Source organism: Heterodontus francisci, chromosome 22 (genome assembly GCF_036365525.1).
Source record: "Heterodontus francisci isolate sHetFra1 chromosome 22, sHetFra1.hap1, whole genome shotgun sequence".
Lineage (NCBI taxonomy): Eukaryota > Metazoa > Chordata > Chondrichthyes > Heterodontiformes > Heterodontidae > Heterodontus > Heterodontus francisci.
In genome coordinates, this window is record NC_090392.1 from 63,082,662 (window position 1) to 63,108,064 (window position 25,403).

A 25,403-nucleotide genomic window follows, 5' to 3' on the forward strand; every position below is an offset into this window, starting at 1 on the left:
TCAAAAAAAAAAAGCCATGGATGACTAAAGAGATAAGAGACAACATAAAAGTAACAGAAAAAGCATACAGAAGTGCAAAAAATAGCACAGATCCTGGCGAATGGGAAAGATACAAAGAACAGCAAAGGGTAACAAAATGGATAGTAGGAGCTGCAAAAGGAGACTATGAAAAGAGACTGGCAAGGGATATCAAAATTAACACATTGTTTTTTACAATTATATTAGGGAAAAGAGGGTGGTCAGGAGCAATGTGGGCTCTGTGAAAACTGCTAGCGTTAATATTGTTATTGAAAATAAGGAAATGGTATGCATGGTTGAATAATTACTTTGCGTCAGTATTTACAGTAGATGAAGAGATCGGCATGCCGGACATCCCAAGGAAACTAATGCTGAATCAGGGACAGGAACTCACCAAAATTAATGTAAGCAAAATAACAGTACTGAAGAAAATAATGGCACTAGCGACTTGGGGCCCAGGTATATAGATCATTAAAATGTCATGTACAGGTACAGACAATTAACCAAAAAGGCTAATGGAATGCTGGCCTTTATAGCTGGAGCACAAGAATACAAGGGGTTGAGGTAATGCTTCAACTATGCAAAGCCAGATTAGACCACACCTGAAGTATTGTGAACAGTTCTGGGTACCATACCTTAGGAAAGCTGTATTGGCCTTGAAGGGATAGCGGCTTAGATTTACCTGAATGATACCTGGATTCCAAGGTTAAATTACAAAGAGAAATTACACAAACTAGATTTGTATGCCCTGGAATTTGGAAGATTAGGGTGATTTGATTGAGGTTTTCAAGATATTAAGGGGAACAGATATGGTAGGTAGAGAGAAACAATTTATGTTGGTTGGGGAGTCTAGGACCAGGAGGCATAGTCTAAAAATTAGAGCCAGACCTTTCAGGGGTGAAATTAGGAAATGCAATGGGTGGTAGAAGTTTGGAACTCTCTTCTGCAAATGGCAATTGATGCTCGATCAATTGTTAATTTTAAAACTGAGATTGATAGGTTTTTATTAGTCAAAGGTATTAAAGGAACTGGGGCAAAGATGGTATATGGAGTTAGGTCATCATTCAGCCATTGGAATGGTGGAACAGCATCAAGGGGTTGAATGGTCTGCTGTTCCTTTTTTTTCGTTCATGGGATGTAGATATCACTGGCAAGGCCAGCATTTGTTGCCCATCCCTAATTGCCCTTGAGAAGGTGATTGTGAGCCACCTTCTTGAATCGCTGTAATCCCTGTGGTGTAGGTACACCCACAGTGCTGTTAGAAAGGGAGTTCCAGGTTTTGGACCCAGCAGCATTGAAAGAACACTATATATTTCCGAGTCAGGATAGTGAATGACTCGGAGGGGAACTTGCAGGTGGTGGTATTCCTATGCGCCTGCTACGTTGTCCTTCTAGGTGTCTAGGTCACGGGTTTAGAAGGTGCTGTCTAAGTAGTCTTGGCAAGTTGCTACAGTGCATCTTGTAGATGGTACACATTGCTGCTACTGTGCGCTGGTGGCGGAGGGAGTGAATATTTAAGGTGGTTAATATGATGCCAATCAAGCCAGCTCCTTTGTCCTGTATGGTGTCAAGATTCTTAAGAGTTGTTGGAGCTGCACTCCACTGGGCAAGTGGGGAGTATTCCATCACACTCCTGACTTGTGTCTTGTAGAAGGTGGACAGGCTTTGGGAAGTCAGGAGGTGAGTTACTCACCTCAGGATTCCCAAACTCTGACTTGCTCTTGTAGCCACAGTATCTCTGTGGCTGGTGCAGTTAGGTCTCTGATCAATGGTAATTCCCAGGATGTTGATGGTGGGGGATTCAGTGATGGTAGTCTCTATGAAAATGGTAATGGTTCTGTTAAAATTATTGAACTGCTTCACTATTGTGTAACCACAGTGGAGTAAGATAAAAACAGATATGATGTTAAATTTTCAGAGTTAGTACAGTCATAAAAGAACACTTATTCAGTGGATTTCAGACACTGAAAGTGGTTAACGCAGCTGATTGGAACATCTTCACGCTATGTTTTAAAGACATGTGACAAATAGTTTTGGGTCCAGTTTGAATTATTTTCTGAAGTTCCCTTATGGCAGGTTCCAGAGGACTAACAAAATATCAAATATAACTCTTCCTTTCAGTTTTTAAACAGACTCCTTTAACCCCAATTTTAACTTGGAGCAGGAATCAGTAAGGCCCTGTTCAGTTTTCCAGCTGAAACTGGCAGAAAATTGCAGCAGGCGATCAGAAAGGAGTGCTTAGGTGACAGATGGCTCCAGCTCTCAGGGAGGTTGTACAAGAGAGTTTCTGAAGGGTCTCATAATTGGGGGAGGAATTTGAAGTGTTATGAGGTGACTTAATTGAGGTGTTTAAAATGAGGATTCAATAAAGTAGATACCGATTTAGCAATTTACTCTAAAATAAAAGCAAAATACTGCGGATGCTGGAAATCTGAAATAAAAACAAGAAATGCTGGAACCACTCAGCAGGTCTGGCAGCATCTGTGAAAAGAGAAGCAGAGTTAACGTTTTTGGTTTCCGATGAAGGTTCACTGACCCGAAACGTTAACTCTGCTTCTCTTTTCACAGATGCTGCCAGACCTGCTGAGTGGTTCCAGCATTTCTTGTTTATATTAGCAATTTACTCTGGTGGGGGAATTGGGAAAAGAGGGCACAATCTCAAAACTGGAGCCCGCCCATTCAGAAGTGAAATCAGGAAGCACTTCTTCACACTAAGGATAGTGGAAATGTGGAATTCCCTCCTTCAGCAGTCGATTGACATTTTCAAGACTGAGATCAACAGATTTTTATTAGGCAAGTGTACCAAGAGATATGGGACAAAGCTGGATAAGATGAATGACCAGTTAATTTATTTCTGGTAGTATTGTCTGAGGAGGAATGTTGACCAGGACACTGAAAGAATTTGCTGCACTTTGAATAGTACCATGGGATCTTTAATATCACTGGACGTCCTTGGTTTAGGACTTTGTGACATCCCAAAGAATTTATCAGCCAATTAAGTACCTTTAAAGTGTTGTAATGCACGATTTGCACACAGTGAGGTCCCAGAAATAGCAATGAGATCATGACCAGACAGTTTTTAGGCTTTGTTTGAGGGTTGAATAGTGTCCAGGACACTATACAGGGACAACTCCCCTGCTGTTCTTGAAATAGTGCCATAGGATCGCTTCTGTTCACCTGAGAGGGTAGACAGGGCCCTGGTTTAATGTCTTGTTCATAAGGCAGCACTTCCAACAGTGCAGCACTTCCTCAGTACTGCAGTAAACTGTTTGCCTAGATTTCATGCTCAAGTGGCTGGAGTGAGACTGTGAATCCCCAAACCTTCTGACTCAGAGGCAAGCATGCTAGCAACTGAGTCACATCCGATGCTCCAGGTAAGATTTTCAGGCCCCTCTGAGCTCGGTAATGGAGGTGGACAAGGCCCGAAAATACTGGCGCAGGCCGGCGTGCCTGTTTTCCAAAACCATCTCAGTGCCAGCCATTTTAGGGTAGGTGGGTTCAGGGCCTAGTAATGCTGCCCGCTCTTGTGTGGTGAGCAGCCAATTAGTCTCAGTAGCAGTCTTGTTAATGGTAAGTAAAGGAGACTGACTGGAATTTTCCTGTCGGCCTCCAGTTTCCTGATGTGATGGGGGATAGAGCAACTGCTGGGAGGCAAGCACCCAGTGGCAGGATTGGGTGTCAGCACTTCAGGCAGGCCTACAGGTCCTCTTTCCTGCCTGGGTGCAGGTGCAGCAAAAGGCTGTCTGGTAGAAGGATTCTGCCCCCCTGCCCCAACCCCTCCAGTGGTAGCCTGCCTGCTTTTTCCATTTTTAAATAAATTTTATGAAAAATCGCTGAGAGGGCACCTTCATGCTGAAGCAACCTCTCAGTTACTTACCCTTTACTGCAGCTGGGTGTGCATCTGAAGCTGGAAGGCCTCTGATTTGCCTTCCAGCTTCGAGAGCCTATCTGACACCCTTAATTGGGCAGGCAATCTGTCTCCATGCCAATTAAGAGGGCACCCCAGTCAAAATCCCAACAAATGACTGTTGTCCACCACAGGGGCAGTTTTGGGACCTGGAAACAATCCCGAATCCTGTTTCAGGTCCCCAAAGCGAAAATTCAGCCCTGTATCTCGCCTGAAGGACAGCACGCTATAACAATGCCTTCAAACTGCAAAGATTTGTCAGTCTATATCAAGTTCTATCGAATTAAAAAAAATTGTGATTCTGAAGTGAGAGTGAAACCAACTGAGCTAAATAAACTTTCAATAAAAAAAACAAACATTTTGATTTGGTTAAAGTGTGTTTTTATTTTTGCTGTTTAAGTCGCTTTTGAACAGGATAGATCTGCAGCAGCTGCAATACTGATTCAGCACTAAACATTTTTATGTTTGTGAGCAACCAGGAACAAAACAGCCTCAAAGTCGGACACAGTGTTTATAGACTTGTCAGGAGCAACAAACATTTCTGACTGCTCTATCTCATAACCAGCTTCCTTCAAAGCTTTTTCCAAAAAGACCTGATCAAATGACAAACAAGAAAACTTGTACTTGTCAACCGTATAAAAGGTCTCATTCAAAACAACAATCATAAAGAGCAGCCCACCTGGTTTTAACAGAGAGGTTACATTTCTAAGAGCAGTGCAGTATGCTGCTTTATCCTTACAGGCAGCTTCTAGACACAAGGAAGTCAACAGACAGTCAACAGGTACCAAATCCACTGGATACAGAGGGTTGCTTTGATGAACATCACACTTCAAAACTTGTTTGACGGAATCTCTCAGCTTCTTCTCTTTCTCTGCCCATTGTTCCCTGAAAGATACAAACTTTCATGTCTTACCAACTTAATAGAATTCTTTGAGGAAGTGACAAAGTTGATTGATGAGGGAAGGGCTGTCGATGTCATATACATGGACTTCAGTAAGGCGTTTGATAAGGTTCCCCATGGCAGGCTGATGGAGAAAGTGAAGGTGCTTGGGGTCCAAGGTGTACTAGCTAGATGGATAAAGAACTGGCTGGGCAACAGGAGACAGAGAGTAGCAGTAGAAGGGAGTTTCTCAAAATGAAGACGTGTGATCAGTGGTGTTCCACAGGGATCCGTGCTGGGACCACTGTTGTTTGTGATATACATAAATGATTTGGAGGAAAGTATAGGTGGACTGATTAGCAAGTTTGCAGACGACACTAAGATTGGTGGAGTAGCAGATAGTGAAGGGGACAGTCAGAGAATACAGCAGAATATAGATAGATTGGAGAGTTGGGCAGAGAAATGGCAGATGGAGTTCAATCAGGGCAAATGCGAGGTGATGCATTTTGGAAGATCCAATTCAAGAGTGAACTATACAGTAAATGGAAAAGTCCTGGGGAAAATTGATGTCCAGAGAGATTTGGGTGTTCAGGTCCACTGTTCCCTGAAGGTGGCAACGCAGGTAAATAGAGTGGTCAAGAAGGCATACGGCATGCTTTCCTTCATCGGACGGGGCATTGAGTACAAGAGTTGGCAGGTCATGTTACAGTTGTATAGGACTTTGGTTCGGCCACATTTGGAATACTGCGTACAGTTCTGGTCGCCACATTATCAAAAGGATGTGGATGCTTTGGAGAGGGTGCAGAGGAGGTTCACCAGGATGTTGCCTGGTATGGAGGGCGCTAGCTATGAAGAGAGGTTGAGCAGATTAGGATTATTTTCATTAGAAAGACGGAGGTTGAGGGGGGACCTGATTGAGGTGTTCAAAATCATGAGAGGTATAGACAGGGTGGATAGCAAGAGGCTTTTTCCCAGAGTGGGGGTTTCAATTACTAGAGGACACGAGTTCAAAGTGAAAGGGGAAAAGTTTAGGGGGGATATGCGTGGAAAGTTCTTTACGCAGAGGGTGGTGGGCACCTGGAACGCATTGCCAGCGGAGGTGGTAGATGCGGGCACGATGGAGTCTTTTAAGATGTATCTAGACAGATACATGAATGGGCAGGAAGAGAAGATACAGAACCTTAGAAAATAGGCGACATGTTTAGAGAGAGGATCTGGATCGGCACAGGCTTGGAGCGCCGAAGGGCCTGTTCCTGTGCTGTAATTATCTTTGTTCTTTGTTCTGTTTAGTTTAGTTTAGTTTAGAGTTACAGCACTGAAACAGGCCCTTCGGCCCACCAAGTCTGTGCCGACCATCCACCACCCATTTATACTAATCCTACACTAATTCCGTATTCCTACCACATCCCCACCTGTCCCTATATTCTACCACTAGGGGCAATTGAAAATGGCCGATTAACCTATCAACCAGCAAGTCTTTGGCATGTGGGAGGAAACCGGAGCACCCGGAGGAAACCCACGCAGACACAGGGAGAACTTGCAAACTCCACACAGGCAGTACCCAGAATTGAACCCGGGTCGCTGGAGCTGTGAGGCTGCGGTGCTAACCACTGTGCCACTGAGAAAAGACTCCACAGAGAATCATATTCAGTTTATTCAGTATTAAATGCATTCTGTGCTTCAACCTTATTTTTAACAGCCCCTGTTTGTACTGATAAGTTCCAGTTAAGGGGCTGCTTCATGGCAAAACCTTGATGACAGCTGTGTTAGAAAAACCTCTGAGGTTTGATTTCTATAAATAGATGGAGAATATTAAAATGAGCACAAGCTGACAAAAGAGAGAGTTTTCATTGAAATAATACCGTATTATGTGTATTGCTGAAAATAGAGACATGCTGTCGAAGCTTTTCGTCTTGCACTCATCAGGACAATCGCAAGAATAACCAATGTAAGGGAAAACAACAACTTCCACTACATGAGAAGAGAGTGCTGATTGGTTGGCAACTGAACTCTGATTGCCAAGCTTTGTTTAAAATTTAAACCAGGCAGCTTGACTCTGATTGGTCAAGGCATTGCCCTGAGGAATGAATCAGCGAATAGCTCACTTATTTTGCTCAGCTGAAACAGGCACAATGTTTGTACACATTCTTTCTACAAAGAACAGGGCCCTGTGTATTAATATATGTAGCTTCCAGTATGCTCAAATGCGTCACACTGCAAGCCCTACTGACAATCTTAAATTGATTGTCAGTGTAATTCTGAGCACACTGTGGATTATTTAGCAAATGTTGTCCAATCGCAGAATCACATCTAATGTTGGACACTGTGTTTTGAGTTTTGCAAGCACGGGCCGGTTAGGTACGGCCATTAACTTGCCCATTGCAAACAGCAGGAAGGACATGTTGTTTGATACGATATGCCAGTTTTTGGGATGTACGGCCTATATACCTAGCATCACACTGGCATTGAAATTCATATCTCATTACTCATTTGTATGACAGGCAGAACGTCTTTTTGGCTCGACAGCAGCATCCTTTTAGTGGCGAACACCGCACATGTTGCTACTGCATAGTAGCAGCATGAAACAGCTAGTTTCACCTATTGCTCAAATTTCTTGGGATAGATTACCCTTCCAGGGTGATCTGAGGTAGACTGGGCACTTTTCAGGGCCGCAAACTACGGCCTTAGGCACATTCATAAGTTTGTGCGATATACAGCAAGAGATGACCTGATCGGGGTAGACATTGTCACACAGGATGTCTTTGATTCACCCTATTTCAGCATCAAGCTTGTATGGTGAGCATTATTATTATCCTATTATTACCTTATTATATCTTTAAGTGATTCAACAACAACTTGCATTTGTATAGCGTCTTTTATCAGAGTAAAACATCTCAAAGGGGGTTGACAGGAGCATTATCAAACAAAATTTAACATGGAGTCACAAAATGGGATATTAGTAAAGATGACCAAAAGCTTGATTTAAAAGGTAGATTTTAAGATAGAGACAATGGAGGTTTAGGGAGAGAAATCCAGAGTTCTGGCCCTCGGCAACTGCAGGCTATGTTGGAGCAATTAAAATTGAGGATGCATAAGAGGCCAGAATTGCAGGGATGCAGAGATTTTGGAGGGCTGTAGGGCTGGAGGAGGTTACTGAATGAGGGAGGGGAGAGGCCATAGAGGGATTTGAAAACAAGGATGAGAGTTTTGAAATCAAGATGGTTTAACTGGGAGCCAGTGTAGGTCACTGACTAATCAATGAACCGGACTCGATGCGAGTTATGATATGGGCAGGAGAGCTTGGGTTGAGATTAAGTTTATGTAGGATGGAGGTTGTGAGGCCAGCCAGGTATCCATTCGAATAGCCAAGTCTAGTGATAGCAAAGGCATGGATGAAGGTTTCTGCAGCAGAGGCAGAGTCGGGCGATGCTACAGAGGTGGAAATAGGTGGACTTAGTGATGGTTGCAAACTCATCTCAGGGTCAAATAAGACACCCAGGTTGTGAACAGTCTGGTTCAGCTTAGAAAGTTGCAGGGAGAGGAATGAAGTCAGTGGCTTTGGGAATGAAGCTTGTGTTTGGGGACTGAGGACAATTGCTTTGCAACATTTAGCTCGAGGAAATTTCTGTTCATCAATACTGGATGTCAGACAAACAAACTGACAATTTAGAGATAGTACAGGGGTTGATAGAAGTGGTGGTGAAGTAAAGCTGGGTGTCAGCGTACATGTAGAACCTGACCTGGATTTATTGGATGATGTCACCAAGGGGCAGCATACAGATGAGAAATAGGAGGGGCCAAGGGATTGATCCTTGGGAGACACAAGAGGTAATGGTGTGGGATCGAGAAGAGAATCCATTGCAAGTGATACTCTGGACACAATTAGATAGATAAGAATAGAACCAGCCAAGAGCAGTTCCACCTAGCTGGTTGACAGAGAAGAGGCATTAGAGGAGGATGATGCGGTCAGATGTGTCAAAGTCAGCAGACAGGATTGAGAAGAACTGGGACAGATCTTTTACCACAGTCACAGCCACGTAGGAAGTTATTTGTGACTTTATAAGAGCTGTTTGGTACTGTGACAGGGTGGAAATACAGTTGTAGGAATGATCGGCATGGATTTGGCAGGAGACAGCGTGTTCAAGGAATTTGGAGAGGAAAGGAAGGTTGCAGGCAGAGCAGTAATTTGCCAAGTAGGGGTCAAGTGTTGTTTATTTGGGGGAGAGGGGCGATGATAGCAGAATTCAAGGGAGGGTGACTGTACATGGGGAGAGAGAACTGTTAATAACAGCTAACATGGGGCAAGGAAGGGAAGTCAGGTTGTCAGTAGTTTAGTAGGAATAGGGTCAAGGGTAAAGGAATTTGGTGTCATGGACAAAATGAGCTCTGAGAAGCCATGAGGGAGATAAGAAATGAAAAGAGAATGATGTGAGCTCAGGACTAGGGATGCGGGAATCTTGGAGGAATTTTGGTCTGGTTGGCTAGGGGAAGGGAGGAAAATGTCAGAGGCAGCTGAATTCATGTTCTCAATTGTAGTGACAAAGACGTCCATGAGCTCCTCGCACTTTTTCTTGGAGGTGAGGGTGGAGGAAGCAGAGAACAAACCTTTAAGAACACTGTTTGCAGTAGAGAAAAGAAGCTGGGGGGTACTTTATCCTGTTTTGGCAGAGCAGAGCAGGACTCAATAGTGGCTTATGGAGTCCAGTCAGGTCTGGCATTGAATAATTAAACCAGTTGTTGCCATATATGTTAAGTCTGTGTGCTTTGGAGTAAAGTGAGTGTAGCAGGGAGACTGACTGGGGAAGAAGAGTGTAATGATTTTATTGGGGACTAGGGCATCAAAAGGAGATGAGCAAATCAGTAAAGACAGAAATGTTGTGATGAGGCCAAATGCTGGACACTTGGGATTTTGAAAGCGCAGTTGTAAGTGAATTGCGTGGGAGATTTTTCCAGGAGCTGACACAGAGGAATTGGGCTGGAAGGGAGAAGTGGAATGTAGTTGGGGAGCAATACAAGGAAGTGATCAGAGATGGCTATATCCGTAATTGATACAATAGGCTGAATTTTCACATTGGGGGCAAGAAACAGGAGTCAGGACTGTTTCTGGGTCCAGAACCCACTGCTGGGCGAAACAGTCACCATTGGGATTTTGACTGTGCCCCCCCCTTAATTGGCATGGAGACAGATTCTCGTGTGAGCTCTCAAAGCTGGAGGCCAATCAGAGAACTTCCAGCTTGAGCGGAGCAGCATGCCGCAGTAGAGGATAAGTAACTGAGAGGGTGTTTCAATCTGGAGGCACACTCTGACAAGTTGTATTAAAACTTTAATTTAAAAATAGATTCAGCAGCCTGGCCACTACGTTGTGGTGGTGATTCCCTCTGCAGGGTGGCCTTTGGTTACATACCCAGACAGGCAGGGAGGCCCTTGAGGCCTCCTACAGTGCTGGTCCACCAGTCTGCTGCTGGTTGCCCACCTACAGGCAGTAAACCTGTCCCCAGTCACATTTGGAAGCTAGAGGCCAACTGAAAAATCCCAGTCAGTCTTCTTTAAGTGCCTGTAATAAGGCTCAATGAGCCTAACTGGCTATCTGCCTCATTATGGGGGGGGGGGGGGTGCAGCTGTACCGACCCAAATCTGCCCTGGCAAAAATGGCTGGGAACAGAGTTGGGAAAACAGTAGGCTGGCCGGCATCGGTATTTTTAGGCCCCGTCCACCTCCGATCCCGACCTCAGCGGGCCTGAAAATTAAGTCCAATGTGAGTAGCGAGGCCACCTGAGATGGCACGTTCAAGGGCGTGCAAGTGAATATGGTTTCCAAATAAGGTAGCAGACTATATATACTTCCAGCACTCAAGAGGTTATATGGAGGGAACTATTAAGGGAGGATAGTGAACTCAATGGAGAGAGAGCATGATAGGGAGGTTGAAATCACTGAGGATGAGAAATCACACAGTGCAGAGGCTGAGGGAGGAAAGTGAAGTTACCTCAGTGAGAAAATTGGCATGGTACATGAGTGGGTTTTTAACTGAGGGCAAGAGGGGTGGAATAAGATGCTCAAAGGAGGAGAAGGTGCTCAAGGAGTAAGGAGACAGACCAAGGTGTAATTTTTGATAAGAACCATGCCAGCACTGCGATAATGTGGGTGGGGCAAATGGTGGAAGGTATAGACAGGGTGGGAGGCTTCATTTAAGGGGCAGGTGTCATTATCCACTTGGCCAGGTTTGTGCCAATGACGATGCAAACATTTACAGCAAGCTCATGGATGACAAGGGTCTTGTTCACAAGTTAATTGACATTCTGAAGGGGACGCTGGGAGGGGTTGCAAGAACTGATCCAGTGGCAGAGTCCACAGTGTCAGCATTGAGATGGGTGAGAGAGAGAGGGACAGGAACGAAGTGGGAAGGATCAACCTCCTGCAGATGTGCTGTGCGGGAAGGTTGGTGCGAAAATAGAATGAGCAAGCTGTGGTGACGGCAGCGATGGGTGACTTGATGGGCTATTTGAAGGATGTAACAAAGGCACATTGGGAACTTGTAGGCTTATCTAAGAGGGATTGAAACCAGGAATGGCAGCAGGAGAGTAGGAAAGTTGAATATTGCAGAAAGGTTGGGCTAGGGATTTGGGAAAGCAGAGTACCTGAGAGGAGAGAAATGAAAGGAGGCAAGACGACAGAAGAGAGGGGTCTAAGGGGAGTAAAGAGACAAGAAGGAAAAATGGCAGAGAAAAAAGTGGAAATAGAAGTGATGTGCTGGGGTCTAGAGTGGCCTTTTACTTTACATACAATGCAATAGAGTTATTGTTACTATGTAAGGATATATAGCAATCAGTTTGCACACAGCAACATTCACGAACAGCAATGCGATAACAGTTTATTTGATTTGTGTTAATAATTGAGGGAAGCATGTTGGCCAGGACACTGGGAGAACTTTGTTACATGCCACCATGAGATCAGGACTGAAAGAAGGAACATAGGAATAGGACTAGGCCATTCAGTCCCGCAAGCCTGTTCTGCCATTCAGTTGGACCACTGCTGATCTGAGTCTTAACTCTATCTACCCACCTTGATTCTGGGATGAATCATGTTACCTGAACAACTGAAACAGCCAATTTAATATCTAATCTGAAGGGCAAAAGCTCTAACCTGACCTTCGCTTCAATATTGCACTGAACTATCAGTCTAGAATATGTGGCCCTATCCCAGAATGAGACTTGAACCCACAGCCTGTGGACTCAGAATGAGCCAAGCTGAAAAAAACAGAATACCCTGAAAATAAGTTGAGCTTAGTTGAAACTATATAAAATGAGAATGGGAGGAGTGTTTGAAGTGTCGTGCCCCAGCGAGATCAAGATTATATTTGCAGATAGACAGGAATAGCAGGCAAACCAGTTGCCAGATCTGTGTTGCATGTGCCCAGCATTGAGCAACCTTCACCATAAGCAGCTGACACTGTCTACTTGAATGCTGGAAGTATATATAGTCTGCTACCTTATTTGGAAACCATATGTGGGAACCCACAGAATGGTGTGAAAAGAGCTTTACAAAATGAGTCTGACCAGTTCACTCACTTTGTGACGATCGCTGTATCTGATATCAACTTAACATCAAATTAATTAAAATGTCTACTGAGCTTTACAGAGGAACCTTTTAATTGATAAGGATGTTCAACCCTCAGGGAGGCAACACCTTTCTAAGTCTACAGATGCCTTTCTTTAAGTGAACTGGATTTTCTTTTCGTCACCCAAGTGAAGGGCCCTCAAACTGCAAGTTACAAATCAAACCTAAACACAACAATGATGTCTAATTATAGTCGAAGTCTATTCATGCCCTGTTACAGGTTGATTTGTTCCTCTTATTTTCTGACCAAAACAGGAAATTGCTCAGATTAAATTTGTAATTTAATGGAGTGGTTCAGATACTTTGATGTGCCAGATACGATCAGGTAATTCAATACAGTTTAGGGATTAAACCCAAGATTTTCCTGGTCTGTAGGTTTCAGTAACACACTGAGCTGTGCATCTGAACCACTGAGTAGCTTTTTAACTTTTAGAAAACCAAAACAAATGAGGATACTTAATAATTACCTGTTGCCTTCCAGTTCACTCACAAATTTTGCAACTGGACTCCAGTCAAAAGCTCCTGGATCATTTTGTAACCACAGCTCAAGCTCCTGCCGATTGTTGGAAGCATAATCAGACAAAACAATTTCTTCCACGTGCTCCGAGGCACAGAGAGCCAAGTGAAGACAGGGACCACTTCCAATTTCAAGCATTGTGCGGCATTTCGGACCTGGAATAATTCAAACCCTATTCATTCAGTGGGAAAGAAAGTGGGAAAATGCAATTCAAATAGCACTGGAGTGACAGCTGTAGGGCGTTTGAGTATCAATGTCTGCTTGTCCATGTTTGCAGGCAGGAATCAGTGCTACTCTTCTCATCCCTTCTCACCACTCCCATTTCCCATGTGATGATGATGATGTTGCTTCATCCGTTCCATGGCATGGGAACACTGCTGCACGCTGGGGAAAGAACTGTCGATAATTTTGCAGCATCTGGAATTCCCATCCACAGTTTTACCCAGTGGATCAGCAGCAACATTGGGTAGGAAGCTGGGAACAAAGGTGTGGAGGAGGGAAGAGTGTCAATGTGATCTGGGGGAGGGACAGGGAGAAGAAAACAAGTAGAAAATTGGGGGTGGGAGGGGGGCGATGCTCAGGTTGATCCGAGAGAGGAAGAACTGAGGGGAAAGAGGAAAGACGATGGAGCAATGTCAACGTGAACTGAATGAAGGGGGTAAGAAGAATGCCTGTGAGAGGAAAGATGAAGACGAGTGTCAGTCGGAAGTGGAAAAGTCAGTAGGCAGGAGATGTTTGCCAGAATGAACTGGGATGGAGCAAAGAAAGGACTTATATGTGACCTGAGTTGGGGGGGTGGGGGGTGGTGGTGGTTGCAGGGGTTGGGGAGAAGGTGTACCCAAATAAACTAAGGGGTGAGGGGAGGGAAAGAAATAGAGTGCCTCTGTGTTTGTGTGGGTATGACAAAGGACTGCCTCTCGGTTACTATGGCAACCATATAAACAGTTTTATGCCAAGTTAACCATCAGACTTACTGACACAAATGCCATAATAGCCCACAAATTATTTGCAGGAAATGAAGAAAATCAGCAATTTTCACACAATCCTTTGCTTTACTGCATAGAATTACGACACTTAAATATGTCGTGTTGGGGTTTATCCTTCACATGAACAGTAGTCCTAATCCTGTGTGCTCAGTCGGTTCCCACAGCTCCTGATTTCTCCTTTTCTTTAACAATGTATTCTTACATGTTGACATGGTCTCTGCTTCACATCCCACAGACTCACAACCCTCCGTGCAAAAAAGTATCTCTTGTTCTCTGTGCTGTTTGATCTGTCTATGTCTCCTTGTTCTAGGCCCCTCAGTCACTGGATACTATCTGTTTCTATTGACTCTGTCCGATCACTTCTGAAATTTAAACACTCCATGAAATCAGCTCTTAATCTTTTCTGCTCATTGAAAATAGCCCAATATTTCAATATTTTCTTCATGTTGGTTCTTCCTCATTCCAGGCAGCATCCTAGCTTTATCCAGCAAGTCATGGAATGTTAGTTATACCCACACATTAATTTATGAGTTGACAAAGCTGTGCTCTACTGCACTCAGTGGGCTGGATTTAGTGAGGCTGTTTGGAACGGGAATAGTGACATGAGGGGATGGAGGATCGTGTCGGAACCGTCCGCCTGTAAATCCGGGGTTATGACGTCGGTTCCGGATTTTGTCAGTGGCAGGAAAGCCCCAAGGTGGCAACACTGCCCCTACATGACTGGAAGCTATTTTAAATGCATTATAAACAATCTCTCAGCAATTTATGCCTCATTATTTGCGATTTAATGGTTGGCTTGTGGTCGAGTGGACAGCGGGCGGTACTCACTTACCTTTGGGTTAATGATCGTTTAAAACTTCGGGGCATTGAGGTGAGAGGCTTCAGTGCCACGATGAGGAGGCATCCCTAGGCATTGCTGCATAGATGAAGCGGGTGGGGGGTGGGTGATGGGTTTGTTAACAAAACACTGTCAGCCCAGGGGTCTCGAGGGCTCTGCAGGGGGTTCAGGGTTGCGAGGATTCTGCAAGGAGGATCAGGTCTTGGGGGCTCTGTAAGAGGACTTGGGGGACTCTGCATGGGCGCACCAGTGCTCTGCAAGGGGGCTCTGGGTCTCAGGGGCTCTGCAAGGGATTTGCGTGGTGTTGGAGGGCCTGAAATGGGTTACTAAACTGTTGTGTGATATGTTTGGTCGCTCATACTGCTGGATGAGAGGATTGGCTATCAGCAAGATTGGGCTGTGATCGAAAGATCAGTTGCCAATGTAGGGTTGTCTCTGCAAGTTCAGGGCTCTGCGGGCCCACAGGTCACCAGGCATGGGTCTCATACACCCTGTCTTTTTAGACCCCTGTGGTGTGATGCTGCGCCTCCAATGGAGGGAGGACTAACAGACTGCTGTGCCTATCTGTGAAGGTCCATGACAAGAGCAGCAGCAGCCGGCCATGCCAAGAAGGGTCCACCTGTGCCAGAGAGTGTACCAGACTCGAATCAGCTACCTCCAAATGGCAGTGGCTCTCCAGGGAGGCTGTCACCAACTTATGTGCCCTGCTGCAGGACGAGTTGCGACCAATGGGATTTGGTGATCACCTTATGTCAGTGGCCCTGCAGATCACAGTGGTCCTCAACTTCTACGCATCTGGATCATTCCAGGGATCCACCAGGGACATGTGTGGGGTCTCCCAGTCAGTAGTACACTGCTGCATTAAGGATGTGACCAATGCCCTGTTCAAGAAGGCCGGTGACTATGTGCGCTACCTGACCGACCCTGATAGTCAGGCCGAGAGGGCCATTGTGTTCAGGTATTTCCCTGGGTGCAATGTGTAATAGATTGTACGGATGTGGCAATCAAGGCTCAAACAGACCAGCCAGCCGCCTTCATCAAAAGGAAGGGCTTTTATTCAGTCAACGTTCAACTGGTTTATGACCACCGAAAGCATTTCCTGCAGGTCTGTGCCCACTTCCCGGGAGGTAGCCATGACGCCTACATTCTTTGACAGTCCCAGGTGACACAGCTTTTCAGATCCAATGCTTGCATTCAGGGCTGGATTCTCAGGGACAAGGGCTACCCATTGAAGGCTTGGCTTCTTACGCCTGTGAGAAACTCTTGCAATACAGCAGAGGAGAGGTACAACATTTGCCATGGCATCAGTTGAGCAAACATTGAGTAGACCATTGGGCTGCTGAAGATGAGATTTACTGCCTAGATTGATCTGGTGGACCCCTGCAGTATGCCCCGGCAAGGGTTTTGTGTATTGCGGTGGTCTGCTGTGCCCTGCACAATCTAACCCTGCAGAGGGGGGAGGTCTTACATGAAGAGGGGATGCCTGAGCAACACCTCTCCACCAACAAGGGAGACACAGAGGAGGGAGAGGAGCAAGCAGCACTGGATGGTGAAGACCTTGCACCGGAGGTCAGGCAAATAGAGCAATGGGCCAAAGAGGCAAGATACAACTTCATAATCACCCGCTTCCAGCCACTCTGATGTCCACTCAGAGAGCCTCCAATAAAGACTCACATTAGTGCATGTAGTCTGTCACTTCCTTTTCATTTGTGCTCCCTGACTTTCGACCAGCTGCCCATGGGAGAACCTGTTAATGAGGGCTATGGGCACATTGGCATTGCACTTAAGGAGAAGTCAGCAGCTCACAATTAAAGCATAATGGAAAAATGCTTTCAGACAATGTTCGTTAATGATTGTAACAAAAGAAATTTTAATTACTCAATAAATTGCATATGATCTACACCCGTGCATTTAGAAAAATTCAAGGTAATCAGGCAGAGTCAACGTGGTTTTATGAAAGGGAAATCATGTTTAACCAATTTATTGGAGTTCTTTGAGGGGGTTATATCTGCTGTGGATAAAGGGGAACTGGTGGATGTATTTTACTTAAATTTCCAGAAGGCATTTGATAAGGTGCCACATCAAAGGTTATTGCAGAAAATAAAAGCTCATGGTGTAGCGGGGTAAAATATTGGCATGGATACAAGATTGGCTAGCTAACAGGAAACAGAGAGTAGGCATAAATGGATCATTTTCTGGTTGGCAAGATGTAATGAGTGGTGTGCCACAGGGATCAGTGCTGGGGCCTCAACTTTTTACAATTTATATAAATGACTTAGATGAAGGGACCGAAGGTCTGGCTGCTAAATTTGCTGATGGCACAAAGATACGTAGGAAAGTAATTTGTGAAGAGGACATAAGGAGGCTACAAAGGGATATAGATAGGTTAAGTGAGTGGGAAAAGACCTGGCAAATGGAGTATAATGTGGGAAAGTGTGAAATTGTCCACTTTGGCAGGAAGAATAAAAAAGAAGCATATTATCTAAATGGTGACAGATTGCAGAGCTCTGCGATACAGAGGGATCTGGATTTCTGAGTGCATGAATCGCAAAAGGTTAGTATGCAGGTACAGCACATAATTATGAAAGCTAATAGAATGTTATCATTTATCGCGAGGGGAATTGAATGTAAAAGTAGGGAGGTTATGCTTCAGCGATACAGGGCATAAGTGAGACCACATCTGGAGTACTGTGTACAGTACTGGTTACGTTTTTTAAGGAAGGATGTAAATGTGTTGGAGGTCGTACAGAGAAGGTTTACTAGACTAATACCTGGAATGGGCAGGCTGTCTTACGTGGAAAGATTGGACAGGCTAGGCTTGTATCTGCTGGAATTTAGAAGAGTAAGAGATGACTTGATTGAAACATATAAGATCCTGAGGGGACTTGACTGGGTGGATGTGGAAAGGATGTTTCCCCTTGTGGGAGAATCCAGAACTAGGGGTCACTATTTAAAAATAAGGGGTCACCCATTTAAGACAGAGATGAGGAGAAACATTTTCTCTCAGAGGGTCGTGAGTCTTTGGAATTCTCTTCCTCAAAAGGCGGTGGAAGCAGAATCTTTGACTATTTTTAAGGCTAAGGTAGATTGATAAGCAAGGGGGTGGAAGGTTATCAGGGGTAGGTGGAAATGTGGAGTAATCAGTTCAGCCATGAACGTATTGAATGGCGGAGCAGGCTCGAAGGGCCAAGTGGCCTACTCCTGCTCCTAATTCGTATGTTCGTATGTCCCCAAGTGTGGCGAGGTGGTTTTCTATATGTTTACGAGTGCTCCTATGCAGTGTGATCCTTACTGCGCTGGATGCAGGCTGCTGATCAGGCTTCCCCTTGGCATGATATGTCTTTGGCGGGTGTCCTCGAGGTGCCTGAGGGCTGGAGGGTCCCGGCTGCCCGAGGATTTCCTGCACAGGTGCAGGACTCTCCTCAGGCATCAGGGCTGCTGGAGCACCCTAAGGGAAGCCCCCAGCTGTGAAGGTCAGCCTCTCCGCCTCCCTTACAAGGCTCACTTGAAACTCCCTGATCACCAGAGAAAGGCAAGGAGCTGGAGAAGACTCCAGGAACCTTGTCTTTCTCTCACCTTGCCACTGCTGTGTTGAGCTCATGGCCAAGGCGATGGTGTGCAGGTCTGCGTGCATCTGTAGAATCTGGCTTTCCATGAGGGTATCCAACCTCTCGACGGGGGAAGCCATGCACTCACATGCCTGAGACATAGCAGCACTCATGGCATGGGTGGACTCCTTGATCATCCACTCATGGCTGCGCATGGCCTCTGGCATCTCAGCCAGATGTTGCCTTGCCCCTCCCTGCAAATCCAGCATGCCCTGTGCTGTCGACATCAGAAGCTCATCATCATCCTGGGGCTCAGCATGGGCCTGGCCACCCATCGCCCTCTGACTGGCAGAGGCCTCGGATGTCTCAGCCTCAGCCAGCTGCTCGGGCGCATGTGCGGTGCTTTCACCAGCTTGTGGCCCAAATTCTACAGCTGAATGCAAAACTACTCAGGTGAAAGTATCTGTGCTGGTGGAAAGTACAGGAGAGTCATAGGACAGTGCTTCCTCCGACTGCTAATCCTCTTCAGAGGTGGAATTTTGTTCCCCTTCCTGTGGAGTCTCCTGAGGACACCAACCTGTATGAGAGAACACTATGTGTGGGTAAGGAAGTGCAGATCTCATCATGCCAATCTTGGGGATCTCCAGAGTTGAGCTGTTGGCTAATGCTACATAAACCCTATTTACTTGGGACTTATCATGAACTTGCTGCATTATCTCATAGCATGAAGATTAATGTTCTCTATTCAATGTAAGCTGCCATATTCAATATCACATACCCTGTATAGACTACTTTGTTTTTGTATCCTGTTATATTCCACTAGTAAAGGCAGTTTGTGGCAATAATGGTAATTGCTTAAATTCCAAACCTTTATGCTGGATTGCTTAAATTCCAAACTCTTGCATGGAGACTCCAGTCTCACCATCCACTATGGAGCGGCCGCCCTGGGTCCCTGCCAGTTCAAGCGTCTCCTCCACCAATGTGAAGAGAGGCGTAATGTCAGGAATATCTCCGCCAGTCTATGATGTCTCCCTTGTGTTATGGGCTCTCTTGTCCGGCAAGTGGAAAGAGTGAGATAGTCAGACTGCACTGAGACATCAGCATGACAGTGTTGCTAGTCCCCTTGTCCCCTCCTGGTCTTTCTCTTATAGCTCATCCTCCTGTCAGCTTTCAGGGAGTTAATGGGGGTGAGCTTTGAAAGAAGGGGACCTGTGGCTGAGATGCAGCTGTGTATCTGTCAGGAGGAGGTGATGCTTTAACCCTCTTTGACATTGCTTTTGTGGTGAGTCCCTCCCCATGTCCTGCTTCCTGTAGCCTCGTACAAACCCTCAAAAGAAGAGAGGTATATAGTACTCACCTTGGCAGAACGAAGGAGGTTTTTGACTCTCTTCCTGCACCATACCCATGTTCGGGGGATCACCCCACAGCTGCTGATATCCTCTGCGATCTTCATCCAGGCTTGTTTGGTCAAGTGAGAGGACCTCTTCCTGCCATTGCTGGGGAAGAGAACCTCCCGCCTTTCCCTTGCAGCCTGGAGGAGAATTTGGAGGGAGGCATCGCTAAACCGTGGGGCCACTTGTTATGTTCCTTCTGCCACAGTCGATGCAGGCTGCATTTCAGATTCCTTGCCTATCAGTCCGATGCAGGGGTCCCGAGCACCAGTAGCAGCTGAATGGGTCCTGGGTCAACAAGTGACACTATGAAAGGCAGTCATTTGCAAAAGGCAGGAGTGAATGCAAGGCTGACAGGCCTTTAAATATGGCATCAGCACCTGCTCTTGGGTCGTCTGACGACATGATAAGCATCTCGCCACCCGCCCCCGATGCGTGATTGGGGGGGTGGCCATGCTTCCAGTATGTAAAACAGCCACCTGCTGCATGCTCTCGTTGGGCCGGGTGTCCACATCGCATTTTGGAATGGTGCCCATTTCCAGGCCCACTACCAGGATCAGCGGGGGCTCACAAAATTCAACCCAGTGTATATATATGTCATAGACCTATATTCAGGGCTGCTTTTGAGTTGTCAGATTTGCTGAAGCTTTTTCTGCTTTTTGTATTTTGGCAGATTTGCTCACTATCCTCACAATCAAGATGGAGATCTAGAAACACATGTCCCAACCTAGAAAACTAACCCCTGCTCCTCCCACCTCCACATCCAAGAAAGCCACTTAACGTCTTTGTTGCAGGTGTTCTGGATGGCTGATTTCCCCAAGTAGGGGAGGCGGTGGCATCGTGGTATTATCACTGGACTAGTAACCCAGAGACCCAGGGTATTGCTCTGGGGACATGGGTTCGAATCCCACCACAGCAGAAGGTGGAATTTGAATTCAATTAATAAAAATCTGGAATTAAAAGCTAGTCTAATGATGGCCATGAAACCATTGTCGATTGTTGTAAAAACCCATCTGGTTCACTAATGTCCTTTAGGGAAGGAAATCTGCTGTCCTTACCTGGTCTGGCCTACATGTGACTCCAGACCCACAGCAATGTGGTTAACTCTTACATGCCCTCTGAAATGGCCTAGCAAGCCACTAAGCCACTCAGTTGTACCTAACTGCTACAAAGTCAATAAAAAGGAATGAAACCGGACGGACCACCCGGCATCGACCTAGGCACCGGAAACGACAACAGCAAACCCAGCCTTGTTGACCCTGCAAAGTCCTCCTTACTAACATCTGGGGGCTTGTGCCAAAGTTGGGAGAGCTGTCCCACACACTAGTCGAGCAACAGCCTGACATAGTCATACTCACGGAATCATACCTTACAGACAATGTCCCAGACACTGCAATCACTGCAGAGGTGGCAGCACAGTGGTCTACGGTAGGGAAGGAGTTGCCCTGGGAGTCCTCAACATCGACTCCGGAGCCCATGAAGTCTCATGGCATCAGGTCAAACATGGGAAGGTAACCTCTTACTGATTACCACCTACCGCCCTCCCTCAGCTGATGTGTCAGTACTCCTCCATGTTGAACACCACTTGGCAGAAGCACTGAGGGTGGCAAGGGCACAAAATGTACTCCGGGTGGGGGACTTCAATGTCCATCACCAAGAGTGGCTCGGTAGCACCACTACTGACCGAGCTGGCCAAGTACTAAAGGACATAGCTGCTAGACTGGGTCTGCGGCAGGTGGTGGGGGAACCAACACGAGGGAAAAACATATTTGACCTTGTCCTCACCAATCTGCCTGCTGCAGATGCTTCTGTCCATGACTGTATTGGTAGGAGTGACCACCGCACAGTCCTTGTGGAGACAAAGTCCCACCTTCACATTGAGGATACCGTCCATCGTGTTGTGTGGCACTATCACCGTGCTAAATGGAATAGATTTCGAACAGATCTAGCAATGCAAAACTGGGCATCCATGAGGCACTGTGGGCCATTAGCAGCAGCAGATTTGTACTCAACCACAATCTGTAACCTCATGGCCCGGCATATCCCCCACTCTACCATTACCATCAAGCCAGGGATCAACCCTGGTTCAATGAAGAGTGTAGGAGGGCATGCCAGGAGCAGCACCAGGCATACCTCAAAATGAGGTGTCAACCTGGTGAAGCTACAACAGAGGACTACTTGTATGCCAAACTGCATAAGCAGCATGCAATAGACAGAGCTAAGTGATCCCATAACCAACGAATCAGATCTAAGCTCTGCAGTCCTGCCACATCCAGTCGTGAATGGTGGTGGACAATTAAACAACCAACTGGAAGAGGTGGCTCCACAAATATCCCCATCCTCATTGATGGGGGAGCCCAGCGCATCAGTGCAAAAGATAAGGCAGAAGCATTTGCAACGATCTTCAGCCAGAAGTGCCGAGTTGATGATCCATCTCGGCCCCCTCCTGAAGTCCCCAGCATTACAGATACCAGACTTCAGCCAATTCGATTCACTCCGCATGATATCAAGAAATGACTGAAGGCACTGGATACTGCAAAGGCTATGGGTCCTAACAATATTCCGGCAATAGAACTGAAGACCTGTGCTCCAGATCTAGCCGCACTCTTAGCCAAACTGTTCCAGTATAACTATGACACTGGCATCTAACCGACAATGTGGAAAATCGCCCAGGTATGTCCTGTACACAAAAAGCAGGACAAGTCCAACCCGGCCAATTACTGCCCCATCAGCCTACTCTCAATCATCAGTAAAGTGATGGAAGATGTCATCAACAGTGCTATCAAGCAGCATTTGCTTAGCAATAACCTGCTCAGTGACACTCAGTTTGGGTTCCGCCAGGGCCACTCAGCTCCTGACCTCATTACAGCCTTGGTTCAAACATGGACAAAAGAGCTGAACTCAAGAGGTGAGGTGACAGTGACTGCCCTTGACATCAAGGCAGCATTTGACCGAGTATGGCATCAAGGAGCCCTAGCAAAACTGGAGTCACTGGGAATCAGGGGGAAAACACTCTGCTGGTTGGAGTCATACCTAGTGCAAAGGAAGATGGCTGTGGTTGTTAGAGGTCAATCATCTGAGCTCCAGGACATCACTGCAGGAGTTACTCAGGGTAGTGTCCTAGGCCCAACTATCTTCAGCTGCTTCATCAATGGCCTTCCTTCAATCATAAGGTCAGAAGTGAGGATGTTCGCTGATGATTGCACAATGTTCAGCACCATTCGTGACTCCTCACATACTGAAGCAGTCCGGGTAAAAATGCAGCAAGACCTGGACAATATCCAGGCTTGGGCTGATAAGTGACAAGTGCTAGGCAATGACCATCTCCAACAAGAGAGAATCTAACCATCTCGCCTTGATATTCAATGGCATTACCATCGCTGAATCCCCCACTATCAACATCCTGGGGGTTACCATTGACCAGAAACTGAACTGGAGTAGCCGTATAAATACCGTGGCTACAAGAGAAGGTCAGAGGCTCGGAATCCTACGGTGAGTAACTCACCTCCTGATTCCCCAAAGCCTGTCCACCATCTACAAGGCACAAGTCAGGAGTGTGATGGAATACTCTCCACTTGCCTGGATGGGTGCGGCTCCAACAACACTCAAGAAGCTCGACACCATCCAGGACAAAGCAGCCCACTTGATTGGCACACCATCCACTAACATTCACTCCCTCCACTGCCGACGCACAGTGGCAGCAGTGTGTACCATCTACAAGATGCACTGCAGCAACACACCAAGGCTCCTTAGTCAGCACCTTCCAAACCCGCGACCTCTACCACCTCGAAGGACAAGAGCAGCAGATGCATGGGAACATCACCACCTGCAAGTTCTCATCCAAGTCACACACCATCCTGACTTGGAACTATATCGCCGTTCCTTCACTGTTGCTGGGTCAAAATCCTGGAACTCCCTTCCTAACAGCACTGTGGGTGTACCTACCCCACATGGACTGCAGCGGTTCAAGAAGGCAGCTCACCATCACCTTCTCAAGGGCAATTGGGGATGAGCAATAAATGCTGGCTTGGTCAGCGACGCCCACATCCCATGAATGAATAAAAAAAAAGTGCAGCCCATGATGCTGGCTGCCTCAGAAGAAGCAATGAAATGAGGCTCTTAAGCAGGAATATGCAAAGGACCTAATGCCTGCTTCAGGTGTGGGTAAAAGATACCTTTTGTTTTTCCTTACTTAATATTGCAGGTGGAGGTCTTCTGGCTGAAAGTATACAGATGCTTACAGCTGGCTATTTTGGGGCCATAGTAGACTCTGCATCGGCCAACACAGCCCAATTTCTAGACCATTGTTCCCCTTCTTTTAGTAGATGTTAGGATTCTCTCCCACAGTTAATGCTCGAACATTCCTTCATCACACACTCAAACGTGCCCCTCTCAGCTTCTCCCTCTTCCCCCAATAATGCTCTAAGTTTCACTTATCTTTCCCCCAGAAAGCACTCTTGGTATCTGCACTTTGCTCACACCCCTCCGTTAGCATCCATTCCTCTTCCCTCTATTGCTATTCTGTACCCTCCCCTTCACTACTGTCAATTCCCCTTTACTTCCCTCATTCTCTCTCCCCTCTCATTGCCATCCACTTTCACTGCTATCACTTCCTGCTTCTTCCTCCCATTGCCACCCATTTAGCTCCAGTCCTGCTCCTTGTCCGTCCAGCTTTCGCCACCAGACTCAGGAGGATTGGGACGAGCAAGATGGGGGAGGGAGCTCAGTCTACTGACATACAGACCAGGTTCAAAATACCAGCTGGGACTAATCTTGCTGCAGATTATGGAAATGCTGTCAGTTTACAGCAGTTTTGTGCTATCAGAACCCCTTCATTGAGGACTTGATACCAAATGTCCTGAGTAATAATGTAAGTAATTGCCCATGCAGTAAAATTGTAGGTGAATGCTCACAAATTCGGGTGCTGCTGTTCAGAACAACAGTGAGCTAAACTGCCTGCTTAATTAGAACCAAAGTATTTACTCACCAGAGGAAAAGGCCTTTACCAAATTCTTCAGAACAAAAGGCAGGAATTCCCCTTCCAGCAGATTACCGAAGGGAGAAGTGAAAAACGTTTCCAAATAAACACGAGAGTTAAACTTTTTCTCATAACAATCGCCACCAGTAAAACCTGATTCCATTTTTATCTGCAACAGGAAAGCTGACTGAGAAGAGGGCACGTTGCAAGTTTTCCCCACGCTTTAAATTTAAAGGGGCAGTGTCTTCATGAAAAATTGCTTGAAAAAAATTTTTGTTTCAAGTTGCTGAAGAACTGCCTATCATTTTTCTCATAATACCATTCTCTAAAAGTCATATTGTATTGAGATAGTTTACCTCAGTATTTCAGTGATTTATATTTCATGAGAAAGAAAACTTGCCAAAATCTTTATCATGCTGAACTTGTGCTCAAAGTCTAAAATCTGAACAATATCACATCAATTGACTAACAGGGTGAAGTGCATTCCAGCTCTTGACCTTTCAAGGAATGTAAAGAGATAGGGCAGATTGGCCTGAGCATGAGCACTAAAGTTAGAGAAATTTAAAGCTGAGCAAATTATTATATATGGAATCAAGGACAGCAGACGTGTGGAAACAGCAGCATCTGCAAATTCCCCTCCAAGTCACACACCATCCTGACTTGGAAATACATCGCTGTTCCTTCACTGTCTCTGTAGGGACTCCCTCCCTAACAGCACTGTGAATA

The 25,403-nt window shown here is 46.0% G+C and overlaps 1 protein-coding gene across 1 annotated transcript; it reads right to left on the reverse strand.

Annotated features, from left to right (window-relative positions):
- Positions 1-4,295: 4,295 nt before the first annotated feature.
- LOC137381627 (nicotinamide N-methyltransferase-like) lies at positions 4,296-24,913 on the reverse strand. Its single transcript, XM_068054331.1, has 3 exons — positions 24,687-24,913; positions 12,887-13,091; positions 4,296-4,810 (listed from the first exon to the last, which is right to left on the reverse strand). Exons 1-3 carry the CDS (start codon positions 24,838-24,840, stop codon positions 4,375-4,377), a joined length of 795 nt encoding a protein of 264 aa, XP_067910432.1. The 5' UTR covers positions 24,841-24,913; the 3' UTR covers positions 4,296-4,374.
- Positions 24,914-25,403: the final 490 nt, after the last annotated feature.